This window comes from Hemicordylus capensis, chromosome 2 (assembly GCF_027244095.1).
Source record: "Hemicordylus capensis ecotype Gifberg chromosome 2, rHemCap1.1.pri, whole genome shotgun sequence".
Classification (NCBI taxonomy): Eukaryota; Metazoa; Chordata; class Lepidosauria; order Squamata; family Cordylidae; genus Hemicordylus; species Hemicordylus capensis.
In genome coordinates, this window is record NC_069658.1 from 34,706,501 (window position 1) to 34,724,627 (window position 18,127).

The 18,127-nt window shown below is 43.1% G+C and overlaps 1 protein-coding gene across 5 annotated transcripts in view; it reads left to right on the top strand.

The window, feature by feature from the left end:
• The window catches only part of NDUFS4 (NADH:ubiquinone oxidoreductase subunit S4), a 62,342-nt gene extending 54,504 nt beyond the window's left edge, over positions 1-7,838 (top strand). For 4 of the 5 annotated variants that reach the window (XM_053298581.1, XM_053298580.1, XM_053298583.1 and 1 more), the window contains 2 exons: positions 651-724; positions 7,624-7,838. In XM_053298581.1, the coding sequence (XP_053154556.1) occupies positions 651-724; positions 7,624-7,727 (178 nt within the window). In that variant the 3' untranslated portion in view covers positions 7,728-7,838. Of the gene's footprint in view, positions 1-650; positions 725-6,824; positions 7,045-7,623 lie in introns of all 5 variants that reach the window. The other variant, XR_008316695.1, reaches the window with a different exon arrangement.
• Positions 7,839-18,127: the final 10,289 nt, after the last annotated feature.

Sequence of the window (18,127 nt, forward strand, 5' to 3'; positions counted from 1 at the left end):
AAGACCCTATCAAAACAGCACTTTAGCAATGAGGCAACTGTGTCCAATATTCTCGGCAAAAGAGTCTTGCTTCCCTTTTGTGACCTTGGAAGAAGTTGTAATATCATTTCATAGACACTTTAATGGATGGTATGCATTCTCATAAATTCTGAGAATTAATCATGCTTACCATGGTAGCAGTGCAACTTCTATTTTAGTGATGGTAGTGTTAGCCATGAAAGAGACATTCTGAAAAAGTACTGCAAATGTTTAGCATTTGGGGCTAGGCTGAATGTTTGCTCACATGGAAAACATGAGACTAGAGATACTTGGTCTTCTGTACTTCAGCCTTTTCTTCATTAGAAACATGAAATCAGAAAACAAATAGAAAGGGAGTACTCTCCTATTATTGTCTCTTTTTAACCTTTTCTGACTTCTTCTCCACTCTTTCCTTCTCGTTACCCCCTCACCCAGCTATTAACAATCTATACAACTAGAAAGTGTATGTCGAAACTTGTCTATCACCCTAAGTAGAATGATTAAATGTTTGTTTTGCAAAGAGTTATTGTAAGCCAGGTACTTTTAAGCTAACCATAGGGAGGCTTGCTGGACAGTATATTAACCTACTTTGTATTTTGAAAATGTGTAACTGAACTTCTAATTTCTTACAGGGCGGATCCTCTGTCTAATCTGTTTCTAACCTTTTCTACAAAAGAAGCAGCAATTGCATTTGCTGAAAAAAATGGTATGTGCAGCAACAGCTTGTGCAGGCATTTGGTGACAGGCTGCCAGCTTTCACTGCTGAGCACCACTGAATAAGGGAGTTCTGGAACCCTTGTCAGAGGGAATCCAAGGTGGTATTGGCAGCAGCATGGGGCTGCTCTTTCAGCACCATGCAGGCATGCAGCTGCTCCGTGGGTAGCAGTGTCTGAGTGGATGATGAACTCCATGACCTGTCCTGGGTGATGCTATGCATTCAGCAGCTAGGCATGTGCAAGGTGATGAAATAGCAGTGGCAGTGCATTGGAGCATCTGATGCCAGTGAAGCTGTAGCACCCCTCTGGCGCCATGCAGAGACTGCCGCTCCCAATGCAGTCATCTCCTTGCAGAATCCTCCATTTCCAGTGCTGGGAAAACCTGCAGGAGAGCATCTGTACCTCCCAGCACTATTTCCATGGGGATGGCATTGGGAGGAGCTACAGTTCTCAGATCTCGTCACATGGAAGGTTAAAATTTCATTATTAACAAAATCAAGCAATGAGAACTATTTGATCTAGAAGCAATGAGAAAAATTTGTTATGCGGTGGCTATTAAATAAAGAGGAGGAGGATGATGATGATGATGATGATATTGTTAAACTGTTGAGACATTGGAGCCTGAAATGTGAGGACCTGATGTTTCAAGAGGCCACCTCTGCACACTGCCAGGGTGTTACTACAGATTCATAAACATTGGATGCTCCAATGCACAGTCCCAACACTTCTATCACCCACTTTGTGATTTCCCCAGCCCTCCTCATTAAGGTCATAGGTTTACCTCTGATCAATTCTAAATTAGAATTTAAAATTTATTTATTTATTTGATCCCTTTCTAGCCTGTTCACTTGCCTTGTAAGTACCTTTTGTATCACATACAAATTGTATTTTGTAAGTAAGTATTTGTATCACATACAGATGTAATGAACGAGATCCCACTGTCCAGACTATAGATGCTTAGGCCTTTTAAGCCTTCTGTTCCTTTTACATCAAGTTCAGTCTGAGAAGAGCCCCAAAACAAGCTGTTCAGCCCAAGTAGCTGTTCAGCTCTTAGTACTGCTACCTAACCTGCCACAGGCTGCTTCAGCTTCTTATTAGATTCAGTGTTTTTTCCACTGAGCAAGTGAGACTGAGGGCAGGTTTCTACAAGCAGAATGAAGTCGTTAAGGTTTTTCTTGGAGGGGTGTTGCAATTTTGAGTGCTCCCTACCAGAAGAGAAGGGGGAAACCCCCTAATAACAGCATGTCAGGAAAAACGACTAGTCCTTTCTAACAAGGAGACTTTTTAATGGGCATTAGCAGCCTCACTACATGCACCCCATAGCCTAAAGTACTACACTACAGTCTAATAAAATCTTAACCTTCTGATTTTGTTGAGAATGAAATTGCCCTCCAAATTCTCCACTGAAGGTGCTCCTTTTCTGTCTGACTTACTCCACTCTTAGCCTCCTGACCCTTCCTTTCTGCCATTCTCACTTCTTGAGGAAGAAAGTCCAGATGTTCTCCTTTCAGGTTGCAAGCCTCCACCTTGTTCCACTGCCCACTGGGCAGCTTGTCTCTTGAACAGCATGGTCCAGGCACCCCAAGCAACTTTCTCTGTATTGCATTCTGCCACACACTGTCATACTTGGCTCAGAGACTGCCTTTTGTTGGGATGCTGTTCCAGTCCAGTTCTTTTCCCATTGTGCAGTTTGCCATGACTGACCAGTGGGCTGTAGCTCACTTTTGTGCCATTTTGCTGCTGGTCATCCTCTTGTTCTCTTTCCTTCAACTTTTCCGAGCATTATGGATTTCTCAAGGGAGCTGGGTTTTTGCATAATGTTTCCGAAGTATGATAATTTGAGCCTGATCACTTGTGCCTCGAGTGAAAATTATGGATTGATTTGTTCTATGATCCATTTGTTTGTTTTCCTGGCTGTCCATGGTATCCTCAAACATCTTCTCTGACATTAAAGTTCAAAAGCATCAATACTTTTTCTATCTTGCTTCTTCAAAGTCCAGCTTTCGCATCCATAGAATGTCATGGGAAAAACCATTGTCCGGAAGATTCTAATCTTTGTAGGTATAGACACATCGCAGCATCTAAATATCCTTTCCAAGGTCTTCATTGCAACCCTACCAAGTGCTGGTCTGTGGCGTATTTCTTGATTGCTGGATCCTTTACTGTTGATGGTCAATCCTAAAAGGCAGAAATGATCCACTAGGGATGTGCAAACTGGTTTGATGTTGAACCTGTTCGGTTTGACCATTCGGGGTCAAACCAAACCATCCCCTGTTAGGTCCAACCTCGGACTGAATACCCCCTGACTGTTCAGGGGGTTCGTGGATTTAATAAAAATAAAAATAAATTTTTACTTACCCCCTTCGGGGGAGTTGTTGGAAGCGGCCAAGGGGGTGTCAGCAGAGGTTCCCACTCCCCCCGCGGCCTCCCTTATTGCCGCCACCGGCCATTCGGCTGGCTCTTTAGCCCATTTGGGCCTTCCCCTTCCGATGCAGCGGCCACACCTGCGCAACTGGCCTCTGCGTGACCTGGGCCATGCAGAGGCCAATTGCATAGGCATTGCGGCCTCCAAAATGGCCACTGCACCAGAGGGGGAAGGCCCGAACGTCCCAAAGAGCCAGCTGAATGGTCAGTGGCGGCAATAAGGGAGGCTGGCGCGGGGGGGGGGACATCTGCAGACACCCACCGCCGCTGCCTCCAACAACTCCCCCAAAGGGGTTAAATTAAAACATTTTTATTTTTTAAGAAATTGTTTGCGAACACGCCCCCCCCCCCAGCCTGAACCGAACCGTGGGGGGAGGTTTCGAGGGGGTGCCAGACTGAACTGGCCCGGTCCAGTTCGGGTCCGGTGCAGACTCAAACTGGACCGGACCAGCCAGTTCTGTGTACACCCCTACTATACACCACATCAATGTCTTCATTATCAATTCTGAAGCTGGTTGCTGTACCCGTTGTCATTAGTTGCTGCCATAGCCAGAGGCTAATATATGTATTAGTTGTCTGTTGCTTACTACAGGAAGCATTCCAGATTTGTGGAGAGCGTATCATACAACTGCTCTGTGCCTTACGGTGTAATCGTGAATGACCTGGTATCTTCTGTTTCAAATAATCATAATATTTTAGAGTTATTTTAGAAAGGATCTTTTGAGGTCTTCTGGTCCAACTCCCTGCTCAGTGCAGGAAACTGCTCCAGAATTCCTTGCAGATGGTCATCCAGGCTCAGCTTGAAAGCCTTGAGAGAGACGGGGCCCACCACGGCATGAGACAGATTGTTCCGCTGTCAAACTGCTCTTACATCCTTGGAAATTCTTACTAATATCTAGCCTAAGTCATCTTCATTGTAATTTTAACCCTTTGGTTCTAGTCCTGCCCTCAGGAGCAGCAGAGAATAAGCCCACTCCTTCTGTTTGGCAGCCCTTCAGATAGTTGAAGAGGACTACTGTTTCCCCCTTTTTGTTTTCTCTTCTGGCTAAACATACCCAGCTCGTTCAACATTTCAAATATGATGTTGTTTCCAAATCCCTCAACACCTTTGTTGCCTTCTTCTGAACCTGTTCCAGTTTATCAATGTTCCTCCTAAAGTGCGATGCCCAGAACTGTACACAGTATTTCAAGTGAGGTCTGACCAGCTCAGAACTTTAAAGAAATGAAGAAACAGAGTTTATTTTACACAGAGGCATAATTCTTGTTCTAAGGAATGTTTATTTAGAAAAAAACTATTGAAATGCACATTTTCATCCTAGGTTATGGTGTCATCTTTTAAAAGCGTTTTGCTCAAAACCTGGGACAAGTGCAGCAACTCAGCATGAAATCAGCAAGGCATTAACTTACTGTACATCCTTACTGTTCTGCTGAATGGGAAGATAGAACCTTGATAGGAAGCACACATTTATTTATTACATTTTATACTGCCAGAATTGAGCATTTCATGGTGGTTTACATAAAAATTAAAATACTAAAACCATGGTTAAAAACCAAACAATTAAAATTAGTTTAAAACAGTAAAGCCAACTTATTTACTCAGAATAAAATTCTGTTGAAATCAATGGAAGTTAATTCAGGGAAATAATTATAACTGAGGAACCATATCTAAATAAGCCCATCTCTGATAGCACTTATGCACAATAAGCATTTGTGTAAGTATTCTTTGGTGCTCTTACTGAGGCAATCATATGTAGTAATCCAATCATATCAAGCTGATTTTGGAATAATTAGGCTCCACTAAAAGTATTCGCCTAGCAATCTGCGTAGCTGAACTAAAACACATTTTGAATGTGTCACTGTTCTTTAGTATCTTACTAGTCTGTGGATTTTTGAAGAGGATTTCTTGTAAGCATTCACAGCCCCTTAAATGTTGGCAAAAAGCACTCTGCCCTTTTCTTGTTTCCTATAAATATTTGACAAACTTAGTACTTGTTGAAGTGAGGAACCAAGAGTGTTGGCCTGAAGCCCAGTGTAAATGTGGGTGAGGTTCAAGTTTCCCCATATGCCTGTGCCAGGGCACCTTTATCTTAGCCTACAGGTCTCACTAATTCCACTGCTAGGCCTCCTGAGCACAGAAATTGCCAGGCAGATCAGATGATGCCAAATTATGTGGTAGTTTATGTGCTAGTTTATAACACTCAGAGAACAAGGGGCCATTAAACTCATTTTCACTCTCGACCTCTAGAGTCAAAAGTTGAACATGTCTCTGGAGGAGTGAAGTAGAACCCATGCCTGTCTAATATCCTCCTGCTTAGTATATTTTTTAACTACAGGATAAATTTTCTTTAAACTTATTTTGTTATTGGGAATAGTCAAAGTTATTTTTAAAGAATTCCCTCCTCCTCTAAACGGAAAGTCACAGCACTCTTTTGCTCATAGTACACCCTGTACAGAGAGCAGTTTGCACATCCCTGTTCATTCTTATTTGCTCCCCAGAACAAATAGATGCTCATTCCTGGCTATATTTGGAGCATTGGGCTTACCTGATGTGACAACCTCTAATTCCTCGTAAGGCATAACAAGGGGCTGATCTATACCACCATGTGATCAGTTTTTTTTTAAATGTGAGCTTTGGAAATGCTTAAAACCATCGTCCACAGCCATTGTATGAGATACTTTGAATTTATGAAAAGACAGTGGCTGATTTACCATTCAAGAAAATGCAGACAGTGGGAACACTGTGTACGCTGCTGTCTGTGGAACTACCATGGACTATGTTGCACAACAGGACGGTTCCTTATACGGTATGTCAGCCACTGATTTCAAATTGTGTTTACTTACCCCTTATCAATCTGAATTAGAGGAAGTTAAAAATGTGAAATGTGCTTGAGAGGGAGAGTCTGATCATATGGTAGACTTTTAGGCTTAACTTAATCACCTGGAGCCATTTGCTCTGCATGCACTCCCCTGTGCTCCCTCGCATGTGATGTGTCTACCTGGTAGGAAGAAGACAGATAGATAGTGTTTTGGAAGGTCCAGTCTATTGTACAGAATATGCCTCAAAATAAATAAATAAATAAATGCCTATGGAGTACTTGGTTTTCTTGCGACCCATGCCATTTTTAATGTTTGTTTTTAAAAGAAAACTTTGTAGAAGTTAAAACTTATCTTAATGTTCATGCTATTGAAATATTAGAAATATGCAATCAATATAGGCATAATCCAATTTCCCACCAACTTCATCACCCATTCCTGTTTGTGTTTCTCGACTTGTAGGAGTCTCATGCGTTGCTGTGCCCACACACCCCATCAGCCCTCCTGTATACAAACGTTGCCTGGTGGTTTCATCCACCTGAAGTAACCACAAAAGGATGGTCATTCTCAGGCCAGATCCCAAAGTTGCTCATGATTGATAGACTTCCTGTATCTTGCACAGAACAATGTGATTGGATTCTAAAGAACTACTTTAGGTGTCCAGTCGAGGTCTTGACTTTGAGCAGCAAACCAGCCTTCATGTCTCATTACAAAATGCTTCTGGAAAACTCAGTTTCAGATGTTTGCTGCCATGCAGCAACAGGGAGTGGGCGCAGCAGGGAGTCTCCTTTTCCAGAAACACAAGTCCAAAGTGCCCCTGGACATGTGGAGATAGTTGCATAATTCTTTCAGTCTTGTTTTAGATGTATGAGAATAGAAGGAAAGAAGCCTCATTGCCCTCTGATCCTGGATAGCCCTCAGAATTTGCTCACAACCAGAGTACTCTTGTTGCACTACCATTGAGAAGCTGAGTATTCCCTTATCTTCTCCATCGATTAGCAATGAAATTTCCTCTTCTGTGGCCAGCACCTCTCCACTCCTGTAGCCGCAACATGATGCATGTAAATGGAAGGTACTGAAATTTGATAGAATGGAAGAGGATTTCCAGTGAGTGAAAGACCCTTCAAGATATTCCATCTGATTTTTATTTGACGCTGTAGAAGCAGTTGGCAGTCTCCCTGGTACAGAAAGCAGCTGATCCTGGGCCACTTAATAAATTCTCCCAAGTTCACCTCCTTGCTCTCCTTATGGCATTGTGGTAGCATTATCTACTACCCTGCATATTTCTAAAACTTGGCCCAACATCAGACAGCGAGGTGTAGATGCATAAGATTACAGGACTTCCATGCGTCAACTGTCAGTGCTGGTCTATCAGCAGGAGCAGTGAAAGCTGGAACATGCAGTGCCTGAGATCTGACAAACCTGGAAACAGGTGTAGGTCACATTTAAGGCATATCTGTCTTAAAGGATTATTCTCCCCTGCCTTTTCCAAAAGAATAAGCTAGTAATTACATATTGTATATCAAATATGTTGGTTATGTCTTTTTTGTGAGCTCTTAAAAGCTTGAAGTTGCATTTGTTTGTGTTGCACTTGCTCCATATTATCGGCTCTCTGTGTGTTGTTTAGAATTCTCGACGTGTTTTTTCGTAGGCTGGAGCTATGATGTTCAAGAGCAGAGGATTCCAAAACCTAAATCCAAGTCTTACGGCGCGAACTTTTCTTGGAACAAAAGAACAAGGGTGTCCACAAAATAGGTTGGCATTGGCTGTCTCTGTGTCTGACTGTGAATAAAGTCAGCTGTGCTGTATTTATAGTCCATGTATAATACATCTCTTAATCTCCTAATAAATTTGACCTTTAAACTACTCATGCATCTTGTGGTGTCTATTTAAAATGTTTTTGATGTCTCCAATTGAACCTGTTACAAACTTCCCTATATTTAGAGAGGAGATTTGGGGTGTTCATACCTCTAGGAAATTGCTGTACGTGGAATTCATTAAAAGGAATGTTTGAAATGAGCTACAACATTAAAGATCAGGCCTTGCCTTTTGGAGTAATTTTATAGTTCACTAAGGTGTTTAAATCACCATTTTTTTCATGTGGAAAAGACTGTTAGATGTTCCTCTAGCTTTCCCCTCCCTTTATATAGAAGAGGTTAATCGGTCTGAGAGCCAGCATAATTCAATTTCTGCTTATGCTGTAAACTGTATCTTCTACAAACACCTTCCAGTTCAAATGAACATTTCAGCTGTAGAGTGGACTTCCCAGAAAGACTTACTGTCTGAAAGACTGAATTACATGTCATATATTCCTATAAACCTCAGCTGCATTCTGAGCAAAGATTGCAAGGCCAAGTATTTTTGGCACTTGAAGGTACAGTTATATTACTGCTTTTGTACCATGGTAGATTCACTGCCATTGCTTGCCCTTGATTCACAGCAGCAAAAGCAGGCAGCTGTCAGGGATCTAATGAAATCATCCCCTCCTTTATTGTCCAAGTTGGGGTAGGAAAAGATGCATTTTGGGGTGGTCCGGTTACAGTTGCTGCCAGTCTCAGGACTCAGCAACTCAGGGCTCGGCCTTCTCTGTGGTTGCCCCAGGGCTTTGGAATGCACTCCCTGTCAAAATAAGAGCTTCTCCATCTCTGATTGCTTTTTAAAAGACCCTTACCTGCAAGACAAGTAGAGTGACCAGTTCTGAGGGTACCTGTCTGGACTACAGCCAGAAGCCAGGACAAGAAGCAGCAGAATATACAATATTTCCTCCCATTCAGCACTAGTTTACTCCCATTGTACTTCAGTAAGCTATTTTGTTCCTTTTGTGGCACTCTGGATGTTGTTGAACTGCAACTCCACAGCCACAGTAAATAGGGATTGTGGCATAAAAGGCACAAATGAATGTGTCTCTTATTCCCTAGTGCTTAAGGAGATTGCTTGAAGGGTTGGTTCCTGGTCCTCAAGAGTAAGGGCTAGATGACTAAGTAGTTACATGCTGAATAGCAGGAGGGAATTGGTGCCTATTATATCTTCTGAAGTAAAGCTGCATCTGGATTTCTATATTTGATTTTACTTTGAGGCAGAACATTGGCTGCTGCTTGTCTCTGAGTCTCCCACACATCTTGGTATTAGTTGAGCTGCTGTGATGTCATATAAGGTTCAAAATATCTGTGCCTTACTCGTTACATATTTGTATATATTTGATTTATAGTCTATCCCATCACCAGGGCTGGGGGCAAATAACAGTATCCTAATATCCCACTTACAGTTATTAAATTCTAATCGGATACTCTGTTGGGCTAGAAAAAAACACCTCCCGTGAGACCTAGGAACAGGAGAAATCATGTGCTTTGGTGTGGCAAGTTGAGAAGCCAAAGTGGTGGGAGGCTGAATTTTTCATATTTGAAATAATCGGTCAAATCTTGGGCTATGGTTCCTATTAGAATAGTGAAAGGGAGGATATGATACTTCTATGGCCAATTAGACAATACAATATATGAAACCTATGAGTTTGAAATGAACTTAGAACATGCCAAAACTTTAGGGCATAGTTCCATGTCAATGTTATTAAACTCTGTAGTTTAATGGACAATTTTAAACAAATCCATCCGATAAGTGATTATGAAATAGAAAATGAATCCTTCCTTTATCTGCACAGTATTGGCATGGGGAGGATAAGCTAAACTTAGACTAATGTCAGCTTCCTATCTTTTAATTTGATAGAAACCTGCTTGGCTTGAGCTCATTTTTTGAGAAGTTCTCTGGCACTGGATTTAAAATGCAATGTTTGGTTACTGGTCAACCCACTGAACGTTTGTATCTGCCAAAAAGGTTTATTATGCAACTAACCCACTTGCTTTGACCTCCAAAATAAAGAAGGCACTTTCCCAAACTAACAGTAATAGCAGAAGAAGACACAATGGGAGACAGACTATTAGGAATTGTTTGTTTTTTGAACTTGAAAAACCATTAAAGTTGCTCTGTAGTAAGGAACACTGGAATATACTGAGATTCTTTCCCTTAAGCCCCAGTAACAAAGTCTGTGACATTCTGGTGCACCAATATTCAGCTCGTATATCTCAGATGCTTGTTTGATGTGCCTTTACCAAAAGACTAAAGCATTTAGAATATTATTTGTCACTGAACTAGGACCTGATCAAGTGAAGGCAATTCTCAAATCTACCCTCTTCCATAATTTTTTATACCTGAGAGAAATGTCTGCTGCTGGCAGTCTTTCTTACATGTATGTTCCTCCCCCGTCAGATGTCCTCATCTTTCATAGTCCTCTCCTGATGTTGCACACTGCACTTGCCCCATGCCCTGTTCAAGAACTCATCCTGAGGATAAATGGAGAAACTTGCTCCTTGAGTCCTTTTACCTTCTCTGCCAACAGAGCAACCAGCTTATACTTGCTATAGGTATAATCTGATAGTTCCAGGCAAGAAAACAAGCATAGCACATGCATGGCAGGACCACCACCATAGAGCCTTGCTGTCCATCTTAGCTCTTGCTCATATCCCAGTCTCTCCCTCTACTGATGGAATGAATGGTCTTTCCTTCCTTCTTGTGTGAAAGTTGCCTAAGATGTTGTGATGCGGTACTGTTTATGCGATGATTTTGCATGCACTATAACGCACGTGCCTTTCAGCCTACTGGTGGAGGGAGCATAGGGTAGCAAGGAGCCAGAACCTCTACCAGCATAAGGGGACTGAGGAGTGACAAGAATGGGCCCACAAAAAATGTTGCAGTATATTCCTGGTTTGCACGTTACCCGAGGCTGTGGCTGAACATATGGGGGGAAAAGAAGTCCGCAACAAAGACAGGAGTGCTTGCTCATATGCAACTCCCCCACCACAAGGTTTTGGCAGGGAGCAGTTGTGCTGTCCCAGCTCCTTTTCAGACCCCCTCCTCAGAAACAAAAAACTGTAAATGAGCACTTTCCTCCTCAGAAGTAGGGCTTGTGACTGCCTTGAGGGAGTGTTCTTCAAGCTGATAAGTTCCCCACTTTTTTTGTTCAAGGTCTCCTCCCTCCCCTCACTACAGAGTTCCATTGACTGCTCACCTGCTTAAACTGTCTTGAGTTCAAAAACATTGTTTCATTGACTAACATAGGAGCAGTTTTGGGGGATGTTACCCCCCCCCCTTTGGTGTTGTTTCCCCCCCCAACACAGACAGATCTACCAGTCATGCTGAGTTTGCCAGTACCCCACTCCACTTCCCTATAGATGCTCCAGTTGTCCATCCGTAAGGATCCCAAATTGCAGAACTTTACTAAAGCGATCCTGTCTCCACTTAGCAAAGACAGGATGCATTTCCTTTCAGAGAAATCCTATGCTGACTGCATGTCTTGTTGAATGCTGAATTCCATTAAATCAATGTTGTGTAAGAAAGAGCCACATAGCACTTCACAGAGCAATCTCATCTGTCACAGTTATGGCAATTTTACCCGGGTGTATTCTGCAATAAACACATTAAGCGTGAAGGGCAAATACACTTCCCTAAAACACACAGTGAACACATAAGGAAATTGCAGCCAATCAGGGATCCCTGGCATGCATCCCTGTGTTTAGGAAGATTTGTCTGCCCTTCATATTTCCAAGCAAAGCTTGACGCCTACATTGGTAAGTAAGAGCCTTAAAAGGAATATTGGGTGCATGTAGACTATCTGGAATGGATTTGTTTATTCAAGGGAGGCAAAATAATATGCTGCCAAAATTAGGAGCACTAAATTTCAGATGGCTTCAGTCTCGCATAACTGGAGGTTTTCTAGTTATAGAAATAAGACAGCATCAGTGTACATAACCTGCTCCATGTGCATGCATGGAAGCAGCCCTCTGCATACTGGTGCATCTTTCTGCCCATCAGCAAATCCACAGCACCATGAGCTGGTGAGATGCATCTTTTGATATATATGGGGGTGCACATTTTCATCTAGAGTCATCAGCTGCTACACCAGACTAGGCGATATTAGACCTGGATTAGGTTCCATGAACAAAAAACAGATCACAGAGTGTTTGGACCTCGTACAAATATTCACTGATACTGTTGCTTCCGTTTTTAGTAGGGAAGGAGATAGAAGCAAGATGCTACTGAGAAGAATCAGAAGAAAATGAATGCTGGGTGATAGATAGATATTGAGGCTATTCACATGATTTTCTGCAACCGTGAGAACCACTGGGCTCATCTGCGAGCCCGGTGGTTCTTGAGTGGGTAACCCGCTCAAGTAGTCCGCCCCTAAAACTGGGTCTGTGGAGCGCTCCGCAAACCCGTTTTTTAAAATCGTGAGTAGCCGTGGTGTGGCTCTGCGCCACACTTACTCATGAGTAGACCCCCGGTGGGAGACTGAAAAGCAGCCTCCTGGCTCGAGGGTCTCCAGTATGCTTGCACAGGGCATACTGGAGCTTCCGGGGACCGCACGGCCCCCCGAACTCCCCAGCCCCCGCCGGCTCTGTCACGGAGCTGGCAATCGTGTGTGCGGCTGATCTGGCCACCCAAGGCTCCCACCCTGTTCATGTGCAGGGAGAGCAGGCTTAGCCCGCTCTCCCCACTCTCACAAACCGGGTTTCACTGATCATGAGACCCGGCTCATTATCTATGAACGCTGGGTATATTTGCAGATTGCAAAGCAAGCTAGTGCCTATGGAGCTAAAAAGCAACTAAAAGATAACTTTAAAAAGTTAAGGAACTGTGATTTAGGGGGGATTAAATATTTTAAAAGCTGGCTTGTTTAAATAGGTGAAGCTGAAAGCATTTAATAAATCAATTAAGTTTGCAATGAGGATGCCTGATTGCGAAAGAATAAAGATTGCTTAAAGTAAAAAAAGGAAAGAAAAACAACTTGAGTAGCCACAGATTTGTTAGCTTAACCATTAGTTAAGGAGGTAAAGTGTGCCGTCAAGTGGATTTCGACTCCTGGCACCCACAGAGCCCTGTGGTTTTTTTGGTAGAATACAGGAGGGGTTTACCATTGCCTCCTCCCATGCAGTATGAGATGATGCCCTTCAGCATCTTCCTGTATTGCTGGTGCCCGATATAGTAGCAGCGGGTGTTTGAACCAGCAACCTTCTACTTGTTAGTCAAGCATTTCCCCGCTGTGCCACTTAAGGTAAATGCTTATTAAAGCAAAGGTTTTGGATCTTAGTCCCACCCACCCACACTCCTTTAAAAAAGAGAGATAACTCTTCTTTTGTTTTGGGCTCTTGTTTTATTTTGCAAGAAAGGAAAAGTGGTGATCTTTCTGCTCTGAAGCACACAAAGTTCCACATGTACATAAGTTCATGTACTATGCTCTTTCGTTTATGCATAAAGGAAAGCTCTGTGGAAGGGCAAAGGGGGACTTTATTTCTGCTTGGAAGGCAGAAGGGCTGAAGGGTGGAGGATAAACCCAAGAGCTGATGAAACCAAAACAGAAGGGCTATCTCTGTTTCCTATCCATGCTTCTAGGCTACTGTAGAATCTCCCACTGAGGCATGTGTGATCACCTGATATAAAGATCATTCATGCATCTGTTATTTCTGCATATAGAATTATCTGCTTTACATATTACCCAGGTAGGAGGACTCACCCATGTTTCCTGTTCTGTTTTCATTCAACTTCCAAAGACCTCAGAAAACTGAAATCTGGATACAATAAGTGACTGCAGAATTGGACCTAAATATTTTCATACCGTGTGGTGGTATACATTTAGTGATCTTCAGTGAAACAATGGAAATTGTTGGTGCATCACAAGAAGAAATAAATCAGGAATGTGGGTAGTGTAGAGTTTTGTGTTTTGTTTGTTTTGCAGAAATGTGCCACAGTTCGATGAGTGTTTAACCCTTACAACAGTTTTAATTTGTATGCCATCCATGAATCAAGTAAAAATTAAGAAAATCTTGAAGAAAAATGGGTGGTACAACAACTCTAGGAACAAATCTTAAAATGGGTTATTCTGGGTGGTCTCTGTCCACCACACAGATGGGCTTCGCACTTGCATAAAGGGCAGATAAGGAACCTTCCAAGTTTATCTTCTCGCTGTGGCTCCTCCCTCTGCACTCTGAGGTCACGTGCCTAGCACCCTCTTCCTCAGTTCTTCTTTGTCCACTGAAGACATTCTCTGCATGAACCTCTTGGCTTCAAATACACACACACACACACACACACACACACTCATTATTAATTAATTAATTAATTGTCCTTTTATTATTTATTATCAATTGATTGATTGATTTTTATTATTTTTCTTCAGTATCTTCTGCCCTTTGATTTTGCATATAAATAAAATCTTATTTATTTGTTATTTCTCTGTGTGAAATCTCCCTGAGCCATTTTTGGAAGGGCGGTATAGAAATTGAATGAATGAATGAATGAATGAATGAATGAATTAAAACTATTGTTTTCAACTTTGGCCCTGCCATGCCTTGGCCCCTTTCCCTCTGAGAAGGGCACACAGCCAGCAGGAGCATTTTATGGCCAGCAAGACTACATTCAGGTGCTGTTCTACCTGCAAGGCAAAACTGCCTTCCTCAGACGGGTATCGGCTCTGTTTGCTCACCTTGGGAGAGTCTAATAAGCATACAGGAGAAACTCGTTAATCGCAGAGTCTCCACCCATGGTTTCACATATCCACGGTCGGGTAAGAGACACCCGACCTCAGCATATGCGGAGTGGGGGGAGACTCTCATATCCGTGGGTGGGGGGTTGGCCACCAATAGTAAAGGGGTATCTGGCAAGGATTCCCTTTACAAGTAAAAGATTTGGGTTGGAGAGGGGTGAGGGGAAAGGAGGCAGCATTTTACATTTTAAAAATAGCATCAAAGGAGGAGGCGGGATTGTAGCGGAAGCAGTGCATTTTACTTTTGAAAATCATCACAGAGGCAGTGGCATCAGCAAGGATCAGATAGATCAATCGGCCACATTTTATCTTTTTAAATTGCCACAGAGGTGTGCTCAGAGAGGCTCCAGACCAGCACCCATGGTCAGATTGAAGAGAGGCTTGGAGGGAGAAGGAGTCCCTGTTGCTGCCTCCACTGGGATCCTGTTGCTCAGCCGCCTCACGGCTATTTAAAAAGACAAAATGCACCCAATGGATTTACCTGATCCTTGCTGTTGTACCGCATCTGCGTCAATTTTCAAAGGTAAAATGCACTGCCTCCACCACAATCCTGCCGCCATCAGCAGTGATTTTTAGATTTTCACCTGATTTTGGACCCTTTGGGGGGCAATTTCTTAAAAAACAACAAAAAAAAAACCTTTTGTTGGCCCATCCCCCCCCCCTTAGGAACCTAACCCTCATGGTTCCATAGCCCCAATGACCCAGTATTCATGGTTTCGGTATACATGGCACTAGCCGGGAATGCAACCCCCACAAATACCTAGGTTTTCTTGTACACATAAGTCACACCTTATGTCGGCCTGTGTATGTTGTCAGAAGTTTATGTGCCAAGTGTGCCATAACAGAGCCTTGAGACTTCATTCTGCTTTATGGGAGAGGGTTTTGCTAGCTCCAAAAGCAATGGAGGTGTGCAGTGGTGCATTATCTGACCACCCTTTGAGTTCTGCATCAACGAAACAAGCAGACTCTCTTGCCTCAGGGGATAAGGATCAAGGTGCTCCAATTGCCTGAAACCCCTTGTTGCTGCCTACAAACTCTGCAAAACTGTCTGTCCTGAGCTCCAGCTCTGGACAAGAAGTGCCTTCAACATTGGGGCAAGCACCATGTTCAGACAAGTGGAGCGATTCCACGACTCTCTCACCCTATCACTACAACAAAAAATCCAAAGAAGAAGAGATGCCCCGGATTCTGAATCAGCTCTGAAGCTGAAAAAGAAGAGAGTGCGGGATGCCTTGACAGCACCACTTGGAACCACACCAATCCTGACAGAAGTGGCTCCGGCAAATCACCACACTCCCAAATTACAGCTGGGCAAAGCTGCAAAAAAGACTAAACATTGAACGTGCACACCCTCGGCACTGATCCCAGCAAAGACCACACCAGCACTGGAACTACCTCCCTTGGATCCAAGTGAGGAACCCAGTGTTCCAGATGGGGAGAAGCTATACTCGAGAGTCCGAGATATCCAGGCACTTGGGATCGAGGGGAAAGATGCCCCCTGTAGATCACAGTAGTTACTATCATTCACCTCAGAGATACAAGTACAAAGAAGTTATTGGAGGGAGTTCCTGTTCAGTTACTGATATATACAGCTATTTCTTTGATGACAATTAAGGACGAGGGGACAGGGAGGAGTTCTCTAGAGACCACCACAGAGCTTACAAGAGCGCCATTGCTCATGTTACTATGGGGACAGAGACCCTTGGCATTTCCAGAGAGGCTACTCTTTCTCACACTTCCGATCTCAACCAGAAAGTATTTCTGGAGATATCTCCTCATCCAGATCCTCTGCCCTCTCAATCTAACCAGTCATTTTGTCAGGACAGATACTCATATTACAAAAGAAAGACCTTTCCCATGAGTAAGCCTTCTCAGACGAAGCCCAAGCCCTCATCTCACCACAAACGAGCATGACTGCCCATGGATTGGAACTCAGTTGAGCCCTGACCTGAGGGTGTGGGAAATCATATTGGACAACTGGGTACTCATGGTTGTCCATCTAGACTACACAATAAAACTCAAGGAACGTCTTCCAAACTCGGGAGGGTGAGTCACACATCTGGATGCTGTACTGCTCAAAGGGATAAGAACCCTGCTAGCGAAGGAAGCTATACAGGTGAAACTCGGAAAATTAGAATATCGTGCAAAAGTCCATTAATTTCAGTAATGCAAATTAAAAGGTGAAACTGATATATGAGACAGACGCATTACATGCAAAGTGAGATAAGTCAAGCCTTAATTTGTTATAATTGTGATGATCATGGCGTACAGCTCATGAAAACCCCAAATCCACAATCTCAGAAAATTAGAATATTACATGGAACTAAGAAGACAAGGATTGAAGAATAGAACAATATCGGACCTCTGAAAAGTATACAGTGTACTGTGCTTGATTGGCCAGCAAACTCGCCTGACCTGACCCCATAGAGAATCTATGGGGCATTGCCAAGAGAAGGATGAGAGACATGAGACCAAACAATGCAGAATTGCTGAAGGCCGCTAATGAAGCATCCTGGTCTTCCATAATACCTCATCAGTGCCACAGGCTGATAGCATCCATGCCACGCCGCATTGAGGCAGTAATTGCTGCAAAAGGGGCCCAAACCAAGTACTGAATACATATGCATGCTTATACTTTTCAGAGGTCCGATATTGTTCTATTCTTCAATCCTTGTCTTCTTGGTTCCATGTAATATTCTAATTTTCTGAGATTGTGGATTTGGGGTTTTCATGAGCTGTACGCCATGATCATCACAATTATAACAAATTAAGGCTTGACATATCTCGCTTTGCATATAATGCGTCTGTCTCATATATCAGTTTCACCTTTTAATTTGCATTACTGAAATTAATGGACTTTTGCACGATATTCTAATTTTCCGAGTTTCACCTGTAGAACTGATTCCAGTTCATCGAACAGACTGGTTCTTCTCTTTCTACTGCACAATCCCAAAAAGTGATGGAAGTCTGCACCCCATCCTGGATCTACAAGACCTTCATGACCTACAAACGCTTCCAAATGCTGTCGGTTCTGGAGATTCTGCCACTCTTCAGACAAGGAGTGTTGTTTGCTTCCATAGATTTAAAGGATTCATACTATCACATCACAGTACAGCCTCAACAAAGAAAATAGATATGCTTTCAGGTAGGACCTCGCAGTCACCTTAAGTGGTGCAGCGGGGAAATGCTTGACTAACAAGCAGAAGGTTGCCGGTTTGAATCACCGCTGGTACTATATCGGGCAGCAGTAATATAGGAAGATGCATAATCTCATACTGTGTGGGAGGAGGCAATGGTAAAACCCTCCTGTATTCTACCAAAGAAAACCACAGGGCTCTGTGGGCGCCAGGAGTCAAAATTGACTTGACGGCACACTTTACTTTTTTACCTTTAGGACCCCACATGTTCCAATCGGCCAATGCCCTTTGGCCTCTCTTCTGCCCTGAGAGTGTACACAAAATGCATGGCCACAGTGGTAGGATACCTTCAAAGAAGAGGGATACAAAAATTTCCATAACTGGACAACTGGCTCTTGATAGCTCCAGACCCATCCACTCTTTGGAGC